Below are 23,600 nucleotides of genomic sequence, written 5' to 3'. Positions count from 1 at the left end.
AAAACAGGTTGCATGCCTGTATATACATATTTGTAAATCCAGGAAGAAAATATGCTCAAATTTTAAAGGAGGCTCCATCTGGATGAGTATCAGGTGATTAATATTTTCTTTATACTTTCCTGTATGTCCTAGAATTTTCACAATATATGTTACATTTATAATCATACAAAAATGATTAAGTAATCATGTACCTAAAAATAGCCTAAACTTTGAGTTTTATTTTTGTGAGGTAAGCATTTTTCAGCTTTTAAAAGCCTACCAATTTTTTTCCAAGAAAGCTTTCTAGCAATGGCTACCTCTCTCAAACCCAAGTATGTATTATCAACTTGCTTCTAGGAACACTGGATGATAGTTTGGCTGTACTGAATTTTAACGAGTGCTTTTGCCTTCAATTAACAATTACCATCACCACAAACCAATTACTGAGTGCAGCACTAAGTACCCTATATTTTATTTTATTCTGAAAGTGTTACAGTAAATATAACTAAATTCCCAGATGAGAAAATTGATGTCAGAGCTAAAAAGCTGGGCCAGGATTCAAAATCCAGATCTTTTATTGCACTCAGTAGTTCCCTCGAAGTAGAATCTGATTCTAAACTTTCTTTCCAGAAGAGAAATTACCGTTTTTGAACAAAGAGAGATTCTCCTTTGTGAGAAGAGATTCATAAAATCCCTCAAAATTACTTCATAACAATTGAGAATATTTTCTAGGATTTGGGGGGAACTTAGCTAAACAAGCCCCAATAGTTCTACTCGATTAGGCCAGTAAAGCTAACTTAGGGACTCCTATCCATTTTGACACTGCAAGAAACACTTGTGAAAAGTAACAATATGGAATTTTTGTGCCCTTTCAACTCTTCACCCATGACTCACCTCTGCCAAATGCTGCAGCCGGGTTAGCAGTGGGGTTCTCTTATCAGATCCAAGGCGTGTGATGTAGTTTGATCTTTTGCTAAATACGTACAGAAGGTTAAGGACTGCCAGCACCACTTGCATATCAGAGGAAGCCAATAAAGTTGTCAAATGCTGCAGGGCATTAAAAAAAAAAGGGGTGCAAGTTCATGGTATCAGGCATACAAGGCTTTGAAAACCTTAAAATGCCAATGGATGATAGATTTATCAACATTTACAAGGCTATCAAGAAGTTTAACAATACAAAAAACATTTATAAATATCTCAGCACCTACAACATACAACCTTATCCCCAAGCATCTTACAATCTGGCAGCAAGCCAGAAAAGCCCAATTAAGGTAAAAAAGAGAAAGTGAATAGTAGTTCAAAATTGCATAGGTATCTCCATAGGAAGAAACAGATTACAAGAGACAAATGTGATATTTTAATACATAACAATTCAAGAAAATTGTCTCCAACTAAACTAAAAGTATAAACTCAGATAATTTTATGCTCCTTCTGTATCCTTTACAACAAATACAAAATTGGAATTAGTTAAACACAGGGTCCTCACATAGAAGCTAAAAATAACAATAGCTGGTGGCATTTATGACTGTTATGATAAAGTGTACATAACAATAACCTGAGAGTGACTATCTTGGCTTTTTGATACAATCAAAATTCACCAATACATTGAAACATTTGGTCAATGTTAAAATCAATACGTAATTTAGCTGGAAATGAACCAAAGTATTTCTGGTTGCTGATTATCCAGAAGACCTTGAATTTCTTTTTGCAGCTTATCTATTTTAATTTCAACGGACTGCTTATTCATTGCCCACTTAAAACTGCAGGTGCTAGATTTGTAGTTATTTCACTTCTTAAGCCATTTGCTTTCTACCTGTTTATTCTGATTCTGTTTCTTGAATAAAGACAGGGAAACTAACACATAACAGGGCACTAAAGCAATAGTGATAAGAAGTCTAAAGTTAGGCTAAAGGAAGATAGTTTCTTCTTATAGTGATTTCTGACCAATTTGAAAGTTCACTGATTTCTGTGCCCACTTTACTCTAAGAATACATAGCATGCTATTATACATTTTGGGGAGCGAGGAGAACAGACTGAAAAGAAGCACATTAAAATTTAGAGGAGCAATGAGTACAGTAATGGGTCAAGGAAATCAAACTATGTATAATTTAGGTCTGCTCTGATAACCTGGAACAAAGATCAATTCCTGTAGATTCCCAAGAATAGTTCAATACATGTATTACATTCTCATTAATTTCTTGAATCTTCTAAGGCAGGGTGACAGTAAAGTACCTTCTGATTAACCCTGTGAAGGGTATCTTTAGTCAAGAAACATCCTATCATTGTCTTTGACACTCAAAACCCCAGAACTCCATAAAGAAAAGGAGAAGAAATCATCAGAAAGAAATAGCAATTTCCTTATTTTTGGACACGAACAATTCTAGTTAAGAACAGATCACATAGGCTTGAACCTCTCCTACCTCTATGGAACTATACAGATGCCGGGAAAAGCTGTACTCGATGAGCAAGGCTGTAAAGTTCAACACAGCCAAGAGAAGCATTTTCAGTTGTTCTCTTTCTGGCCTATCACACACAAGCATCCATGACATATTCTCCACTGTCTGTCCAGCATCTGCCAGAATTCCATCGAAGCGGTCCAACAGATCCACCCAGTGATATAACTCGCACTGGAGAGGGGAAGAGAAAGAGAAAGATACAATAAGGTAAAAGTACTATGTGGGTGCTTTGTAGCCGAGTTTCACTGCAATAGATTGCTGAGCATGACACCTAGATAAGTTCACTTCCCACTTTTGCTTCTCTTCAATCTTCCACCAATATAGTACTTATATGAGAAAGATCATACTCTAAGTCAAAAGGACCTGAGTTTATGGTTATATTCATCAAAATATGTATGTGCTAATACCAGCAGACACCACAAAACCCCTAACTAGATCTTCAGAGGGAGAATTCTGGCTGCACTCTGAGGTCTACAAATACAAGGACTTTCTTTGCTAGGACCCATTTTATCAGAAGTGTTCATTTTTAGAATTACCTAAAGAAGAGTCTTTTAAAAGAAAAATAAAAATCCTGAGACTAACTCAAACGCATACAGTCAAACTAAAGGAATTTTGTGGTTGAGATTATTTATCATCACCTGTGTAAATATTCCTCATCCTTGGCCAGCAAAATTTTCTTTTTACATTTCTTACAAAATTTCCTTGGCAACCATTCACAGGCTAAAAGCTACCAGTCTAGCACTGTGCCAGCATATACTAGATGTTTATTAAGTAACTGCTAAAAGAGGCTACCCTACTATGGTTTCCCATTGCATATGAGAGCATATAAAATGATGTACTAGACCAGAGAGCCCTATCTTTTGGAAACATGGGTTCACATACCTTTCCGATGTTCCATGTTTTGATCTGCTGCAGTTCCAAGAGGAGCTGCTCATCATTACAAACTTTGAGTTTGTCTATTAAGGCCCTGCAGTCTGCAGGCTGAGAAAAACAAACAGGTATTCACAAAAGGGTGTTTTGGAGTATGAGGGAAACACAAAAAGGAAGAACAAGAAAAAAACTCTTACACCAATACACTCAACAATTTGACTTTTGACAGAATGCAAATTCCACTTAAGAAAAGTGGAAACCTGCCACACAATCACTTGAGATTAATATGGAAATCTTATCATGAAACAATCCATCTGTATATTTTAGCCTGGATAAACTTGTAGATGTAGATAAACTATTTGGAAGACTACAGACAAAAGAAATAAAGGAAAAACTAAAATCAATGAAAACAAAATGAAGGCATCTGTATCATGGTCTGAAAGCAAACCAGAATACCTGATAAGAAATGCTGAATCAGAGGAACACTACGAAGCCCTAGTGAATTCACAAAGGTGAAGATCAGCACTGGCTATATTTTTCTGCAATATTAAACTGTCCAATTATAGGAGGCAAAGAGCTTCTGAACTGTGTAAAACGAGGACTCCATCCTTACTTGGGGTTCCTATTTCCATATATTCCTGTTCTCTTTTACTGATGAAAGGGGCTGCTTCTCACGTAACAAGGTGTGGACTGAGAGGTCATAGTAAATTTTCTGAAAGGGGTGGGAAGAGATAGGGACTGGGAGACAGACGTGTCTATTAATGTATGGCAGCTGGAAGCAATTACACTTGCTCTTTAACTTTGCAAAGCAGTACAGTATCCTGGCAGTGGGCCTAGATTTGGAATCAAACAAACCTGGGTTCAGCTTTTAGCTTGACGCTAAGTTGTTTGAGCACGAGCAAGTCCAACTTCTCAGCCAGTTTTCTTACCAAGAAAACAGACCTAAGAAGTACCTCAGAAGTGTGAAGCTCAAATATTTGCACATACATAAAGCACTTATCTCATATAATAGGAGCTTAAATATGGAAAGACAGAATACTATTACAAAGAGCATGGGCTTTAGAACTAAGACAGTTGGTAAGCAACCTCTTCGAATCTTAAGTATTCTCTTCTGCAAAATGAACTAACACAACCTATTTATCCAGCAATGTTGAGATTTAAACTAGGGGTATTTTTCACACCCAAAACAGAACATGGGTGGAATAACAGGGGCTTAAGGGCAAATGATTTTTCTTTAAGCTAAGTCTGAAAACTTTTCTCTCTCTAAAGCAAGCATTATTAAGCGCTACCTCAAATTTCTGTGGTAATTAAGGTAATTAATTTCTTCCTCTCCTTGAAGTCATACAGGTTGAGGTGGTGAAGCAGTAGAAACAGGTAACATGGGAGTCTGAATCATCTGCTCATGCAGTTCATTTGTGCCCTTTGGACCTACTCAGGCCTACTATCAAATATACCACTTCGATTTCTAATGGAATGCAACCATGCAGATCCAATTTTATGATTCTGTGGGTTAGATAACACCCAGTTCATGATGAAGATCTGGGTCCTGTAATCATTTGGTATCTCAAAATCAGGCATTCAGTCTTTATTAAGGTCCAGTAATAAGCCAAAAGCTGCTTTTCTGCATGTTAGAAAAGCTGTTGGCAGAGAACAGCACGGCCAAAACTCTTGGAGGGGGGCGTCTTAGCTGTGATTGTCCTTTTGGGGCTTGCCAGAGGCATCACATGGTATCAGCTGACATTTAAGTCACACAGGTGGATCTACTAGGTCATAATGTCCATGGAGAAAGGCAGCTTACATCACAGCCTGAACCTTTTGCAGACTCTTTTCTAGATCCAAACCTCACTGTCACTTGAGAAGTTATCCAGTAAGTGAATCAAAACAGTATGCCTAAATGTGATATATACTGGCTCCAAAATTCAAAAAGGTACCACATATACTGCTCCTCTTTCTTCATGGCGTGTGGTATAAGGTACAGAAACTCACCTGTCACTTTAGAAGGGAAATCTTGATATTTCCCAGACCTTTGGACCCCTAATAACTTTAATTTCCTGATGTGGTAAGCTCTCAACCTTCAAAGGGTACTCTCCGGCACACATTAATGTCTAAGGCATCTAAGGTGCTTGTGTTTTCTGCTCACAAGACCCAGTTAGCATAATGGCATCAATTTAACATACCAGCACAATGTTCTGTTTGATGAGGAATATCGAGATCCCTCTGGACCTTGCAGTTTGCAGAATGCATCAGGGACAAAAGTGTATCTTTACCATCTTGTCCTTGCTACATGAATGCAAACTGAATGTGATTTTCCTTACTCATTGTAGTGCAAAAGGAAGCACCTGCCAGTTCAATGCTGCATACCAACTGCCATGGTTTATGATTTGCTCCAATAAAGATATCAAATCTAGGGAAAAAAATCCTTGGTATAGCTGCTGATACACAAAGTGATCAATAAATGTCTTTTTTTGTACAGCCATTAAGGAAAACAGTATGGAGGTTACTCAAAAACTTAAAAATAGAACTAGTATATGATCCAGCAATTCCACTTCTGGGTATTCATCTAAAGAAAATGTGACACTAATTTCAAAGGATATGTGCACCCCTATGTTCATGGCAGCATTATTTATAACAGCCAAGCTATGGAAACACCCTAAGTGTCCACTGATGGATGAATGGATAAAGAAGATGTGGTATGTGTTTATGTGTATATAAAATGGAATACTATTCAGCCATAAAAAAGAATGAAATCTTGCCATTTGTGACAACATGAATGGAACTTGAGAGCATTACTCTAGTGAAATAAGTCAGATAAAGAGAAAATACCATATGGTCTTACTTAAATATGGAGTTTAAAAAACAGAAAACAAACAACAAGAACCCCAAGCTCATAAAGAGAATGGACTGATGGTTGCCAGAAGTTGGCGGTAGTAGGGGAGATGAGTGAAGGGGACCTAAAGGCAAATAAATAAATTAACTAAGTGTCTTTCTTAAAAATAATACCTAGTATTGACCACAGTATGGGAAACTGGATGTGCTGCTTGAGGAAAATAGGCATCTTCAAGCCTTAAAAACATACATAATCAATGATCTAAAAATTCCATTTCCAGGAGTTTATCCTAAGTAATTTTCTAGTCACTATCAAATGTTGTGAGTCAGGAATTTGTACGTGTGACTCCAAGAACAAACCCATTATCAACAATCTACTAGGTAAAAGAAAAAAATTTTGAATTTCTCTGAATTATTCTGGAAGTTTAATGACTTAAGGCAAGTTTCCTTTTTGGTCTTCAGTTTCCAAAAAATTTGAGCATAAATTTCTAGATGCCAAAACACATCAAAAAACAAAATGAAAAGGAAATGAAAGTATCTGCGACAGGTATGTAAAATGAATATACTCAATATATGACATTCAATAAGAAACTGATGTTTCAATGTCAAATAAAAAATAAATAGTGTAAGTAGGCAACCATTATAAGGCCAATAAATTTGAAAATATATGTATTGAAGCATGTAAATTAGAACAGTATAATATTCCCCACCCCCCCACCAATAACAAAAATTTAAGAGATAATCTGCAGTGTTGAAGAGGATGTGGGAAGACAGCACTTCTCATACTCGTTAGTATAATGCTGAATGAAAAGGGCAGGAGAACTGCCCATGCAATAATCTTTTAAAGAGAAATACAGCAGAATGTTAACAGTGGCACCTGTGGGTGATACTTGCCAGGTAGCTATAGTTTTTATTTTAAAAATGAACTAATTGATTATACACCAGATACTTTCTAAGCAACTGCCTCACATCAAGGAGGGAGGAATTATCAACCCTGTTTTATAGCTGTGCAAACCAAGCAAGTTAGTAAACTCTCAGACACAAAAAATCTTGAAAGATTCAAATCCATGTGTACTTCCAAAACCTGTGCTCCTTGAACACATGGAGTCTACAGGAGTATCATAACAATGCAATACTTTCTTAACCTCAGAATGCAATTTAAGCTAGAATATTGGACAGAAACTGGGATTTCTACTGCTGACATAGGATCAACTGACACAGTCAACTAATACATAGGTTAATACAGGTTAAGCTGAAGTGTATAATCAAGAATCAGTAATAAAGAAAGCTAAAACACTATCTTCACAAGAAATCTAGTAAGAAAGGTATTACCACTTTGTCTAGAAAACAAAATTGAGAAAGATCTTGCAAGTTGACAGAATTTGAATCCACACACCTGCTCTTTCCATTATACCATACTGCCTTTAATGTACAGGAACAGCAGCCAGACAGCCTACTTTAGATATACACAGCTACAAATTGTTTAGTGCTCACTCTCCATTGGTCACTAGTTTATTCACTTTTTTAACCAAGGGAAGTTCAAAAGAAAATTTGGCTGTTTCAAGACAAGTTGTTGTTTTACTGCACTGTGTATATATAAGTGATGATATATCTGGAAGATCAGTATGAGTGAACTGACTGCCAAAGATTTTTTCTGAAATGAAAAAACAGGCAAACTTTTGGATACTTACAGCCTCAGTAGGAGTCTTTTTCAGTTTAGTCCTGTCCACTTTCATGTTTTCGATTTTATGGTTTATGATCTGAAAAGAAAATCCCCCCCAAAAGTGAGAACTTGAAGTTGCAATCTTGAACTCTACATACCTGGACATAAGACAATATGGAATGAAGAGGATGCAAAATGCTCTAAGTAAAACTCTGGAGTTATGATGCAGGCCAGCTTGGAGGCACAGTTATGAGGCAGGGAGGAGTAAAGAATCCCTCCAAATGAAACTGGCCCACATCCATATATTACATAAGCTGTAACCAATTTAAGCCAAAATTAAAATGCACCCTCATTTTTACAAACCTCTCAAACTCATACCTGAAAGTAAGAGTAAAATGTTTTTAACACACCTCAGGATGAAAAATTCCACCATATCCTGCAGTTTTCTGGAAAATTTAGCAATACCACTTCTGGGAATTTATCCAAAGAAAATCGTAAGAATGTATACAAATATTCAATCACAAGAATCCATATTGCATGACCATGTATAATAGTGAAAAATTGAAGAGGTTCAAATATCCCAAATAACATTGGTTTAAATCAGAATATTACACAACTGTTAAAAATACTGCACACAATTATATAACAGCAACGATGTTCATGGTGAAATAAAAAGGTTACAGAATTAAATGAATAGCATAAACCTATGTCTAAAGAAAACAGCTTAGAAGGGATATACATAAAATGTTAACTTAACACTAACCAAAAGGAATACATACATATGATTGTTCTTACCTGTGCTTTTTTGTATCTTTTACACAATCTTTTACTAAGGCCATGTAATTTGGAAGGCTCAAAAGTGGGCAAGTCTGATGAGACCCATACTATATGCCTAGGTCATCTTTGATGGCAGACAGGTCCTTTAAGCTGCCTGGCCAAGGCACAGGAAGAAATAAAGGTTTCCCTCATTAGCAACTAGGACATATGCAGAGGTAGAAGTGAACTGCAGGCTCTTTACTACTAATAATAATGTATTTGCTACATAGCAGTCACTGGAGATCAATGTCCCGCCTCTAAGAAGGCTGGCATAATATATAAAGCTGACCAAGCACAAGTATAAACTTTAGGCAGCTTTTGGCCTAAATTTAGTCCAACACACTCAGTACTTTGGAAATAACACGTATTTGCCTATATGGCTGGCATCCATTCAACCAGAGCTGGTGAAAAATCCAGAGTATATTCTAAAACATTTCTGAAGAAAAAAGATGTTTCCCCTCTAAGATTCACGTTTAGGGTACGTGATTCCAGATTACTTTTTAAAAAATGACCCCAGCATCTAGTAGAAAATAAACAAAATGCCTGCTGCCAACAATTTCCAAATATCTAAAACGAGGCCAACAGGATTCTGGCAATAGTCTGATCCAAGTAGTGGAAACTGTAAGTAAGCTATTTGTACACTTACTCTCAGGTTTGCTTTTTCTCATAAAACTTCACACCCATGATTTAGAGCAAGTGGCTGTCACACCATTGTGGCTGTAGTCATTTGAGGGAGGCTATTAAACTGCCTCTGCTATAGGAAGTAGCAGTCAGCCCCAACACCATACAACCCAAATGCTCTCCCTCCAAAATTAGGAACAAAGTAAGGATGTCTGTTCTTACTAATTTTATTATCTAAGTAGAAAATCCCAAGGAATCTACAAAAAACCTCCCAGATCTAATTAATGATCTCAGCAAAGTTATAGGATACAAGATAAACATATACAAATCAATCATATTTCTGTATACTGGCAATGGACATATGGACTCCAAACTTAAAAGTACACTACCACTCACAACTGCTCAAAAAAAAATGAAATACTTAGGTATAGATCTAACGAAGCATGTACAGGACTTGTATGCAGAGAACAACAAAATGTTGATTTAGAAAATCAAAGACTTAAATATATGAAGAGATATTACTATATTCACGGAATCAACACAGTAAAGGCAAAGAACTACAACAGCTAAAACAATTTCGAAAAAGAAGACAGAAGAATCACTGTATCTAATTTTAAGACACACACACATTTCCTTTATCTATATATATTTAAAAATATATAAAATGGAGTATTATTAGGTCACTAAAAAAGGGAAATCTTGGCATCTGCAATAACATTAATGGACCTTGAGGGCATTACGCTAAGTGAAATAAGCCAGACAGAGAAAAGACAAATTCTGTATGATCTCACTTATATGTAGAATATCAACCCCCACTACAAAACAAAAATAGAACTTATATACACAGGAAACAAACTGGTGTTTGTCAGAGGCAAGGGGTGAGGGTAGGTGAAATGCATGAAGGTAGTCAAAAGACTCAAACTTCCTGTTATAAAACAAAGAAATCATGTGAACGTAACATCAATCATGATGACTACAGTTAATAATACTGTATTGTATAGTTGAAAGTTGCTAAGAGTAGATCATAAAAGTCCTTTTTTTTTTTTAATGGAGGTACCAGGGATTGAACCCAGGACCTTATGCACACTAAGCATGCGCTCTGCCATTGAGCTATATACTTACTCCCCTCCTTAAAAGTTCTTATCATAGGAAAAAAAATTTTAACTGTGTGGTAGTGGATGTTAACTAGATTTACTGTGATTATTCCACAACATATACAAATATGTAATTATCTTGTTATACACCTGAAACTAATATAATGTTTTATGTCAACTACATCTCAAAAAAAATCATAGACCTAAATGTAAAATCACAAAACCTATTGGGAGGGGGGTATAGCTCAGTGATAGAGCGTGTGCTTAGCATGCCTGAAGTCCTGGGTTCAATCCCCAGTACCTCCATTAAAAATAAATAAATAAATAAATAAATAAATAAATAAATAAATAAATAAATAAATAAATAAAATAACTAAAAATTAAAATTAAAAAACCCACTGGGAGAAAATACTTTCAAACCAGATATACTACCTAGAATATATTAAAAAAAAAAAAACTCTCAAAACCCAACAGTGAAAAAAATCAAACAATCCTCCAAAACAAGAACACTAACTTGTGCAAATAACTCACAACTATTTTACTGATTAAAAAAAAATGTAGATGAACACTGGAATTTGACACAACATTGTAAAATGACTATAACTCAATTAAAAATGTTAAAAAAATGCAGATGAGGTCACTGGCAAATCTTCACACAAGTATGTATCACTTTAACTAAAACTATTTAGACTTATGATTCTGTACCAGTCAAGGGGCTGGGTTGAAAACAGTAGACTCTGGCTATAACTAATGCAGAAAAGTGATTTACTGGAAGGATAACTGATAGCTCACACAATCAACAGGAAGGCTTAGAAATCCACATTCAGAAAACAAGAGGAACCAAGGAAGATAGGTAGCCTGGAACTATAGCCAAGGACCTCCCACAAACATAGCTTAGTTGGGGGTGCCTCTGTTGCCAACACCAGACTCTGGACGCCTAGAAGCCACTGCTGGTGGCAGTATGATTTCTAAATGGTCTCAAGTTACTTGCATCAGTGGCTCTAAATGCAAAGTCCCAAGTGTGAGCATTTAATTGGTCAGGTTTAGGTCCCATGCCTATGCTCTAGCTGTCAAGGTTTTGGGAGAGCAAGTACATTTGGCTTTTCTAGTTTCCATATTGTTCAGGTTCCAAACTCTTCATAAACATATTCAGATAAGCATCCAATTAAAAAACTAAACCAAAACAAATGAATAAACATGCATACGTCCTCATAACAAGTGCAATGTTAACCTAGTTTCTGTAATTCTGTTGCAAGACATCTATAGTTTAAAAAAGAAAGATCACTGTCCATGAGAGATCAATTTTAAAAAGTTCAAAAGTTCTTTTGTTTCTAGTATTCTATTTCTAAGCTGGTTTAATGGTGGGAAGGGAGAATATTTTTTTACTGCCCACTACAAGCCACACAATAGTTAGGCTGGTGTTTCCCAAAGCATTTTAGAGCACCTAACTCCACGAAGACTAGGTTCCAGTAACTTGGGGAACGTTCCAAATGTAATTTTCTTCCTTTAGGACAGTCCCACGGCTGACTGACATTACTAACGGCTCCAAAAAATCCTGGGTAAAAGAAACTTTATTAGAGCATAGAATCATTTTTTTTTTCAGGTGGCATCTACTGAAAATCCACCGATTTAAGTATCCCAAAGAATGTACTTTGAGACATGCTGCCCAGGGGCTTCATGTAATAGTCTTTCATACAGTCCTCACCATTCAAGCCAAGTTTTGTCCCCATTTACAGATAGAAAACTGAGGTGCAGAGAAATTAAGTATCTTGCCTGGTTAGTGAATGTTGGCCCCAAGAACTAAATCCAGGACTTTCTGACTCCCAAATCCATGCTTCAGTAACATGCTGTTCACTTTATTTACTACTTTTATTACTATAATAAATACTTGCAGATAAAAATATAAATTGTGACAGATTCCTCTACACTGCTGGATCCCATTGTTCAAAAAATTATTGCGAGAGGAAGCTGAGGCACAAAGTGAAAAGCTGAGATACTGTCAAACTCACTAATGATGAAACACTAGGGAATGAGTTCCACCTAATGCTTAGAAGTTAAACAAGTGAAAATTCCATTACACAAAAAAGCCTCTAACAAAAATAAGTTATTTCTAAACAAATCCCTGGAAATGGTTTACTGCCTTTTGTTGGGTCAGACGAGAACTCTGTGCACCAAGCAATCTCTATGCATAATATTTCTTCCTAAACTTAGGTTAGAAAGATAAACTTTCAGAAAACTAATTAAGTATTATGAACCACCATCCATAGCTACACTTAAATTAAACTTAATTATTTCTAATTAATTAACCATTTCTTTGTTTTTACTTCCTCATTCCCCTCAACTTCACTCAGCTCTGCGGTCTGAATCTTGGTTTTGCAGGGTTTACATCAAGACAAGTGTGTACAATTAAAATATACTGAGGGAAGTCACTCTTTGGGTTAACTCACTTGGTAGTAATCATCTCCAGTTGATCAAATTTAAAATGACTTAAGGACAGAGGACACCTGTAGTACCCAAATCTGGGTCAACAGCAGTTGAGCATAGTGGTAGACTGGCCTTACTATTCAAAGTATGGTGGAAGGATCAGCAGCACTGACATCATCTGGGAGTTATTAAAAATGCAAAATCTCAGGCCCCACCCAGACCTGAAGAATCAATCTGTATTTTAACATCTTCAGGTGATTTATATTAAAGTTTGAGACGAACCAGAACATAATACAATTTCCAAATCAGGAAACCCAAGTTAGAATCCCTGCTATATCACTTACTGTGTGAGCGTGGACAAATCAGCCTTATGTGCACTTCTGTTTCCTCAACTGTTGAAATATGGATAGCCAATCTCCCCACTTCCACATCCACTTTCGTCCAATCCACTCTCCAGGGAGCAGTAAAAGTAATCTTCTCAAAACATAAATCAGCTCATGTTACTTCCTTGCTTAAAACATTTCAACAGTTTCCCTAGAATTATTTCCTAACTCTAACCATGACCCACAGGGCCCTGACATGATCTGGCTCCTGGAACTCTCTCCGATCTCTCTGAACAACCACACTAATCTTTCTGTTTAGTTTCTGGAACACTCTAAATTCCTTCTGGCCTCTAGACTGTTACAGGTGCTATTCTTACTGGAATGCCTCTGCTCCAAACTCCCATTCTTCCCACAGCTAGTTTCATTTCAGGAATTGACTTTAAGACCCAAAATGGCTCCCCAAGGCAACTCACCTAATGCTGGTCTAATTGTTATTTTTCTATTATAGTACCCTGCTTGTTTCTCTCATATCAAATATCAATTAGTACAACTGGTTTGATTTTCTACAGTGTTTAAGCTCTCAGCACCTAGCACAGCATCTTCCACGTGATAGGTATGCAAGCATTTGTAGAACTGAGTTCAGAAAAGAAGTATGCACTGAGAATAAAATCTGTGATTGTCAGCATACAGACAATACCTGAAGCCATGGGTCTGGAGATGTCACTTACAAAGAAGAAAGGAAAGAGGCCCAGAACTGAGTTCTTATTTGATCTAACACTTAAAAGTAAGGCAAAGGAGGGGAATCCAGCAAAGGAGTAGCCATTGAGATAGAAGCAAAACTAGTTCATCATGTTATCATGAAAAACACAAGATGGCAAGACTGATCAACTGGGTCAAATGTCAAAGAGAAAAATGTCCATTGAAATTGGGAATAGAGATAACTTGACAAGCATTAGTTTCAGTGGGGTGGTTGGAAGGAAAGCCAGACTGTAGTGAATTAGGGAATCTACAGGAAGTGAGACAATACAGATGGCACGCATAGACCATTCTTTTTAAAAGGTTGGCTATAAATGCAAGCAGAGAATTCTGGAGGTCTCATTGAAAGGCAGAGGGTAAGGGAGGGGAAGAGGAGATAATGGAAAGAAAATCCCTAAGAAAGCTGAGGATAGTGGACTATTTAGCCTCTCACTATTTCACCTTCATATAATGAACATTAGGTTTTGAACTGCAGAAACAGTACTAACCAGAGTAAGGACAATCCTCTCCCTAATCTCTTAAAACTTGACTGAGTGTCCCTCCCTGAGTACTCACATTGTACCCTGTATCTATCACTTTCTGCATATTAATGAGAAAACGTCTGCCACAGGGTGAGGAAGTGTAAAACAAGCAAACAAAAACCTAACCTGGGAGGAGAATATAAAAGATTATCAGTGGTTGCCTCTAGGTGGCAGAATAATACATAGTTTTATTTACGCTTCATGCTTTTCAGAACCTTCCAAATTTTCTGTAATTGTTCATCCATTTAAATGAGAATTTTTCTTCTGTACAATTTTTCTTAAGGTAGAAAACAATGGCTTCTGATCCAAAGGGCATGCATCAAATTAAGAACAATGTCATCTAAACAAACGCCTTGGATTGGTTGCTGCCTTTTCTTGGAGCTTCTTTCCCATACCTCCTGTTTAATTCTGAAGTATGGCACACAGCAAGCACTCAATATTTATTGACTTGGTTCATCATTGATAGGTGTACAAATGCTGTACACATGTATGAGAGCATGGGTCAATTTAAGTCAGCCTAAAATTCCCACTGAAATCATGGAAAAACATGGTGGTTTTTAAGCAAGGCTTACAGAGAGCACTAAACTCCATAAAGCAAAACACTATTTCCCCTTTGCTTCCCTGCAGTCTCTGAAAATAAATTCAGGTGAGAAATGCCCAGACCACCCACTATGTCAGGAAACAAGCTGAATCTTGAAACCCAGCCTGCTATTGACCATTTCATTAGACACAGAGACATCACATTCACTGATTTGTTAAAGGGACATCACTTGATTATTAGGCCTTTTCATACACTCTAGTTTCTGATTATGTACATTAATACCCACCCAATATATATTCTGAAAACCCACTTATCATTATAATAACAGATAACATTTACTGACCACCTATTATGAATTATCTCTAATCCTTATAACTACTGAGAGATCATTCCTGGTTTACTGAGGTCAAGAGTAGCCACATACCCAGTAAGTGGTAGAGTCCAGATTCAAACCAAATTAGCTCCACAACTCTATGGTACGTAAAATGTCTATATGCACAGTCCACCCTGCTACCCACCTACTACTGACACCAATATTCCTATCCTTGGCCACATAAAACATGACCCTGAGGACTACTGACCCAGATATTATTGGACACTGATAGTAAAATGTAATAATAAAGCAACTGAGGAACAGCCTTTACTCACTCAAGACAAATTTGGAAATTATCTGTAGAAATACCTTGAGAGTCTTTCCCTCAAAATCTGAAAACACTATACCTCAGGTAAGTATATATGCTTGCTCTTGGTGGTTTTCTGCACTGCAGTATACTCAGAATAAGGGTAAGGATACCAAGGAAGAGGAATTTGAGACCTCTAACACTGACTTAAGAGGTGAGAATGGTGTCTAAGAAAGCACTCCTTAGGCATCCTCTACCATACAGTCCTGGGAAGCTGCAGATCCAGGAGTTATCCTTCTGGTCATTACTCCAAATTACTTAGAGAGAGAAATTGGCATCACAAGAATTAGGCAACAAAACAGGGCTCACCAAAGTTGTAAAGCAGTTTTGCCAGTAGAAAGGAAACGGCAGCACACCAAGGAGCCCTTCCTGGCATTCCCAAGAAAAAAATAAAAAACAGCAACTTCTGCGTGAAAGTTATGCTCATTAAGGAAAAGAAGAAGAGGTTCCTTGTCTACACATTTTACATTGGTGCTCTGGAATAATCTCAGTCTACCCTTTAAGAATAATCTTGTCTCCCATCATCCCCTTCCTTATTTGTTGCTAGATTTGGTGCAAAAGATCAATTATAACAGACTGGTTATTCCCTATCTCATCATATCCAATTTCAAAGACAAGTGTTTTTTCAGTCTTGTCCACCTCTAATAGAAAATTAAGACATCAGCCTTTAAACTAATATCCTTTATTGAACTGTCAACAACTTAACCACACAAAAGCCTGCCACTATCTAATAGGTGAACTTCACCCAGAAGAGCCACAGGAAGCACTCAGAGAGTTTACGAAAATACACTCACATCAGAAGTCAAAACTAATTTTAAAATATCTTTAAAAAAACTTACTTAAAAATTAAATCTAGCGTTCGCAACCCTGGCTATGCAAAATCACCTGAGACTTATTTTGAAAACTAAAACTGTCTGGCCATACAAATATCTGTCTTGGTAGATATGAGGTGGAAACTTTTTTTTCAAGCTATATAGGTGATTTGGCTGTACCGCCAGACTTGAGAACCGCTTTGTTAGATATTAATTATGCTTTGCCAATCTGTGACTCATTTAAGAATTTGCTTTAAAATAATGGGGGAGGGAGTGGGATATAAATAAATTAATAACAGCCATGTGCTGACAACTGTTGAAACTGGTAACAGGTACATGGGAATTCATTATACTATTTTCTAACTTTAGTGTATGTTTGAAAAATTTCATAAATTAAAAATATTTTAAATTAAAACTCATCCTGCTAGATCTCTCTACTCCAATCTCCACATTGCTGCCAGAGCAAATCTCCCCCAAACTCAAAATCTACCTACATCATCAAGTGTAAACTCCTTACCTAACCAGCATCCAAGACCTCTAGGACCCAATCCCTACTTGCCTCTTACTAGGGCCATGACATCACACACACAACAGTCCCCTTGACTCCCCCATGCTTTAACCATGCCAATTTTTCTTTTTTTACAGTTTCCATACCATTCAAGACCTTTGATACCTTGACTCAGATTGTTCTTTCTGCTAAAATGGCTGCTCCCTGCATATCTCCTAGACCTCAGCGTAAATGTCACCTCCTCTATCACGCCTTTTCAGATATCCTCTCTCCTAGAGGAAAATTGATCACTCCCCTCCTTTGTGTCCCTACTGTATCCTGCATACACCCTCAATCAACGCACCTCTCTTTATTTACATGTCAGTCTCCCCACTAGAGTGAGTTCTGCATGAGTCGGGCTGTGTTTATCTTTGCATTCCTGTTGCCAGCATAGGAACTGTCACTTAGTAGATCAGTAAATGAATGAATGACTATCCAGTAAATGTTTAATGAAGTTAAAAAATTCAAGTCACATTAAACTCTTTTGGTGACAATTTCAACTGAGAAAATCAATTTATACAATTCATGCAATCTCCATCTTTCATTCAACAAATAGTTATAAACATACTATATGCAGGGCATTGCGATGGGTGCTATGAGATGGCCAGGTATAAATCAGAGGAAAAGATTAGAAGCAATGGTAATATAAAAGCAACAGAAGCCAGTACACAAAAACACAGTCAAATTACAACTTCCTGGTGGGCAAAGCAAAGCTGGAAACACAATTAATTACAAGATCAACACAATACATAAGGTAAATACTTATATAACACCAACCATAATCCTCTTTTTTTAAAAATTTGGCTTTTGAGATTAAAGTTACATAAAGCAGAGTACACCTTTAGCAAAAGAGAAACAATTAGCCCAGCTTTCACCTTTGGGTATAGGGCTTTGGCAGAAAAATATATGCTAGGAAATAAAAAAACAAACAACCCAGAAATTTGGACAACCTCTTAATGACATGTGGAAAAATCTTTAGATTTCTTTGTGTCCTATACTGAGGGATCACTACAAAATCCTGAAATTCTATGGAAAATTTTCACATATGTGGGTATTTTTCTGAGAAGACAGTTGATAGCTTTCACTGCCTTCTTAAAGAGATCTTTGACCTGAAAAATATTAGAAACTATCACCCAACAGAAATATCTCCAAGACACTGTCTGCTTAGCCACTACAATGTTTCCACTTTCATTTATGAAACATAGACATATGGTATTTCCCCTCAAGCCGTAAGACAGGCCACTGTCAAATACAATAAAGACAGTACAAGAAACCAAAGAAACAGAATTCCAATGCTTTTGTATTATTCAGCTCCAATTCACTCATATCCCTAGGTTTATAAAGAAATATGCAGCATCTCTAAAATTAAACCTCCTCTATGTAAGGGGGAATTCTGTAGTCCTGGATAAAATCCTCTATTTCTGTATCCTGAAGAAAGGTAGAGAAGGCACACACCTTCTATAAAGGCTAGGTTAAGTATATTTCTAAATAAAAGCTAGGTTTTAATGCCTTAAAATACTCTGATAAAAGATATATCTATATTAGAGGAGAAGAAAACTTATTTATTTGCTACCATACATGTGGATTAATTAATTTTTTTTTTTTTACTTTAAAGGCAGAAACTGAGGACTACTGCTAGAAGAAAGAAAAAATGAACTAGAGGAGAATGGAAAGGCCTGAAAGTGAGGCCAATTGGGCTTAAATTCCATTTACTAGCTGAATAATTTCAGACAAGTTACTATACCTTTCTGAGTCAGTAACCTCTGTAAAATAAACAAACACCAGTCTATCTCACAGGACTGTGCCTGGCAAAGAGTAGGCCATATTATTGTTTTCTTTCTTTTAGCTCCAGGTTAATCTAAGGGCAGCAATCTTAATGCTGGATCTCTCTCTCTCTCTCTCTCACTCACTCACTCACACATACACACAATCAAAAGCAAAAAAACTGTTTTTTCCCCAGTCTTTCTACATGTTATCTGAATATGAAGAACATAAACTACACATTAATCTCCAAACTAGTAGCCTTAAGTACTGACTAAATTCAACTTTGATGATGAGATTAGGAAGCTCCACGTCTTATTCTCGTCTTATTCTCGAATTAGTTATAGGTCTCCAAAGGTTAAATAGTTTACTAAACAATGTTCAGGCCATGCCACTTAAGAATCAGAAATGTTAAGTGTATCTCAGCTATTCTGAGCTACTTCAAATGAATTTGGAAAGAACAGAGAACAAGATTCTTCTATATGGTTAAAAGAACAAGTTATTTATAGCAATTATCAGCATGGTAGCAAACTCAGCATGATGAAAACAATTTCAACTTTACAGGTTTGGTATGAGGATCAAATTAGTTCACTGATATGAAAGCTTTAAAACAGAGCCTTTAGAGAAAAGATTATGTCCCAACATATAGACAAAACTGGCTCTGTTTGAGTAAATTTAACACCACCACATACTGCTTGGCACTCAGTCATTTCCAATGTTCTTTAAATAAACCAAACAATGTGAACAATCTGCTGCCTTAAAACATTTATAACATGAAAGGTGTTGGCTGAAAATTAAAGAATAGCATGCAAAGGTACTCTAGTTCCCTGTCACAAACTGACTTTGTGACTTTAGGACAATCTGGGCCTCAAACATATATAAAATGTAAATATAATAATCAAGATCCCTTAAAGCACTGTCTATAATACTATGCCTTCAGTTCAAGACAAATGTTAAGTATTAAACATGAACAACCTGAATTAGTCTCAAAAACTAAAGGAAAGAAAAGAATTTGACTACAAAAAAATTCCAAACCATAAACAGAAAATATCTGCAACAGGATAAAAAAAGGGTTAATATTTCTTTCTTTTTGGGGGGGAAGTTATTAGGTTTATTTATTTACTTTATTTAATGGAGGTACTAGGAACTGAACCCAGGACCCACTAGCATGCTTAACACACACTCTACCACTGAGCTATATCCGCCCCTGCAAAACTTCTAATATACAAAGAACTCCCAAAACTCACTAAAACAATCCAATTGAAAACCAAGTAAAAAGGAACTCGCAATTTGCAGAGGATATAAACATTTGCTCATCCTTACTAGTAATTACAAAAACACTAATCAAAACAAGGAGATGCTATTTTTCACTCATCAGACTGGTTAAAAGGAAAAACAGCAGCTTGTTTTGGCAGATGTAGGTGGAGAAAGGGCACTCACAAACACCTTGGTGGAAATGGCGATTCAATATAGCCTTTCTGGAGGTCATTTTGTCAGTATCTTATCAGAAATTTAAATGGGTACCATTTTTTGACCCAGAATGAATTCTACTTCCAAGGCACAACAACAAGGAATGATTAAATTACAGCCGATCCAAGCTTTGGGATGCAATGCAACCATTAAAAACAATGGAGTTATGTCCTAACATATGCATAGTACATAAATGGATAAGCACAGTATGTGAACACTAAAAGGCATAAAAGCATACATACAAATTGTTAACAGATATAAAAGGAGACTGTCATTTGTGGGGGTGGGAGCTAATTTTTAACTGAAATGTTTATTTTGTTTGAATCTTCTTTTTTAAGAGTAAACATGTTACTTTTATACTTTAAAGCAGCTGAAAAGAAAGGGAAAGAAAATAGATAGGCTTAGACATCACTTTAGTTTCAAAGTCTTACAATCAGGAAATTCAGCCCCATCTATACATTTATGGCATCCATAAATATGCATGAAAACCCAGCCAAATCGAATTGTCTCATTAAAGAGCTCCAAATTGACCTCATGTTGAAAAGTAATAATCATGTCAAAAGGGCAAAGAAACTGAGCTTTCTTTGGACTTGTGACTTATTTACCCTCCTACTCCCTTAAATATTCCCCATTTTTTGGTTAACTTTCTTATAGGAAGAGGGTTACTTATTTTGCAATTCTAAGGATGACACCTGCTGGCACATTTAGAAATAGAGATAAATTCAGTTTTAAGGAAAGATATAGCATAGTAGAAATATACTGGACTAGGTAACCTGGGTTCAATGGCCAACTCCACCACTAACCAGCCATGCTACCATGGACAAGTCATTTCTTCTAATTGGTAACTATAAAATAAGGAGTTTGATATGGATAATATCAAATATGAGGGTCTTATCCAGTTCTTCTGTTGAACATTGAGAAGACCACAATTTTTAAAGCCACTGGTAATTAGTTTTGCTGGAGATAAATGTTTGAATTCTTCCATGCAGGCAGTCTGCCTTTACTTTTAAAAAGTAAAAATCTAAAATGCTCTATGTAAAAGATTATATTCAAGTGACAGCTGTACCTCTCCAGACTATACTTGGCCTCACCAAGAGTTAAGGAAATTTGAGGGGTAGGGAACTGGAGCCCCAGATTAGGTCAACAAACTGCAAGGTACTAGGTACTCTGAACTGGAGAAGTCAAGCTACTCCCTGCAAAATATGGCAGCAGAGGTATAAGGAGAGCAGGCTCTGAAGCAATGATACTGGATATATCCAGGTTTATGCTCTTCACTCACACTAATATTATCAAGGATTACCCTGAAGTGCTGTCATAGATCACATGCTAAACATACCACAGTCAATAATGCAGGATAGTCTTTCTATGGGACAATTTGGCAACAAGTATCGAAAGCCTCACATTTTTTTGTATTCTAGTTCTAGAAACGTGTTAAGAAAATAAACATGGATGTCACAAAGATTTCTCTATTAGGCAAGTTCTCTTACATCGACCGCTTAAGAGTCGCGCTGTAAGAAGAAACAACCTCTCCTCTTCCTCTCCGCCATCTCCTCGGCAGCCACAAAACAGCAACTTTGCGTGAGTGCCTCTCCATCCATGTTGGCCAGGCTGGTGTCCAGACAGGCAATGCCTGCTGGGAGCTCTACTGCCTGGAACATGGCATCCAGCCCAATGGCCAGATGCCAAGTGACAAGACCACTAGGGGAGGAGACAACTCCTTCAACACCTTCTTCAGTGAGACAGGCGCTGGCAAGCATGTGCCCAGGGCAGTGTTCGTAGACCTGGAACCCACAGTCATTGATGAAGTTCGCACTGGCACCTACCGCCAGATCTTCCATCCTGAGCAGCTCATCACAGGCAAAGAAGATGCTGTCAATAACTATGCCTGCAGTCACTACAACATTGGCAAGGAGATCATCGACCTCATCTTGGACCGACTTCGGAAACTGGCTGACCAGTGTACAGGTCTTCAAGGCTTCTTGGTTTTCTACAGCTTTAGTGGGGGAACTGGTTCTGGGTTCACCTCCCTGCTGATGGAACGTCTCTCTGTCGATTATGGCAAGAAGTCCAAGCTGGAGTTCTCCATTTACCCAGCCCCCCAGGTTTCCACAGCTGTAGTTGAGCCCTGCAACTCCATCCTCACCACACACACCACCCTGGAGCACTCTGATTGTGTCTTCATGGTAGACGAGGCCATCTATGACATCTGTCGTAGAAACCTCAATATTGAGCCAGCAACCTACACAAACCTGAATAGGTTGACAGTTCAAATTGTATCCTCCATCACTGCTTCCCTGAGGTTTGATGGAGCCCTGAATGTCGATTTGACAGAATTCCAAAACAACCTGGTACCCTATTCTCACATCCACTTCTCTCTGGCCACATATGCCCCTGTCATCTCTGCTGAGAAAGCCTACCATGAACAGCTTTCTGTAGCAGAGATCACCAATGCTTGCTTTGAGCCAGCCAACCAGATGGTGAAATGTGACCCTCACCATGGTAAATACATGGCTTGCTGCCTGCTGTACCGTAGCGACGTGGTCCCCAAAGATGTCAATGCTACCATTGCCACCATCAAGACCAAGCGTACCATCCAGTTTGTGGACTGGTGCCCCACTGGCTTCAAAGTTGGCATCAATTACCAGCCTCCCACAGTGGTACCCGGTGGAGACCTGGCCAAAGTACAGTAAGCTGTGTGCATGCTGAGCAACACCACAGCCATTGTTGAGGCCTGGGCTCACCTGGACCACAAATTTGACCTGATGTATGCCAAGAGTGCCTTTGTTCACTGGTATGTGGGTGAGGGAATGGAGGAAGGAGAGTTTTCTGAGGCCCGTGAGGACATGTCTGCCTTGAGAAGGATTATGAGGTTGGTGTAGATTCTGTTGGAGGGAGAGGAAGAAGGAGAGGAATACTCAAGTTAAAATGTCACAAAGGTGCTGCTTTTACAGGGAAGCTTATTCTGTTTTAAACACTGAAAAGTTGTGGTCTGATCAGTTAATTTGTATGTAGCAGTGTATACTCTCATATACAATTACTGACCTATGCTTTAAAACACTACGCTTTGTTACAGGCCCAAGCTATCCATTACTCTGATGGATTTGAATAAAGTATTCCCTGTCTTAAATGAAAAAAAAATTTCGCTGTTAGGATATCCCTATGCCTCTTTCCTTCATTCAACACTTAATTTACTGAACACCTATTGTGTGCTAGGAAGCATTGTTTAACATCACGAAAAACAAGGATTTAAAGGTCTGAACATAGGGAATTGGTTACGAAATTATAAATCATGCATACAACAGAATATAATGCAGCCATTGAAAACATTATAGAAGTATACAGTATGACAGGGAACAGGGGTCCATATATTAGGTGGTAACAGCGAATCTAAAAATACAATTTCTATATTGGTTTGGAGAAAAAGCTTAAAAAGAGACAAT

General features: G+C 37.3%; 1 protein-coding gene and 1 pseudogene across 3 annotated transcripts in view; one reads left to right on the top strand and one right to left on the bottom strand.

Moving 5' to 3' along the window:
• Positions 1-23,600, bottom strand: part of HUWE1 (HECT, UBA and WWE domain containing E3 ubiquitin protein ligase 1) — a 138,480-nt gene that overhangs the window by 100,467 nt on the left and 14,413 nt on the right. For all 3 annotated transcript variants that reach the window (XM_074359490.1, XM_074359492.1, XM_074359491.1), the window contains exons 4-7: positions 7,823-7,891; positions 3,318-3,416; positions 2,400-2,606; positions 874-1,026 (exon numbers count right to left, since the gene is read on the bottom strand). In XM_074359490.1, coding sequence (XP_074215591.1) covers positions 874-1,026; positions 2,400-2,606; positions 3,318-3,416; positions 7,823-7,867 — 504 coding nt within the window. In that variant the 5' untranslated portion in view covers positions 7,868-7,891. The remainder of the gene's footprint in view (positions 1-873; positions 1,027-2,399; positions 2,607-3,317; positions 3,417-7,822; positions 7,892-23,600) is intronic.
• On the top strand, positions 21,840-23,242 carry LOC105081662 (tubulin alpha-1A chain-like; annotated as a pseudogene).

This window comes from Camelus bactrianus, chromosome X (assembly GCF_048773025.1).
Source record: "Camelus bactrianus isolate YW-2024 breed Bactrian camel chromosome X, ASM4877302v1, whole genome shotgun sequence".
Taxonomy (NCBI): Eukaryota; Metazoa; Chordata; class Mammalia; order Artiodactyla; family Camelidae; genus Camelus; species Camelus bactrianus.
The sequence above is the reverse complement of the archived record's forward strand: the minus strand, read 5'-3'. Positions and strand labels throughout refer to the sequence as shown.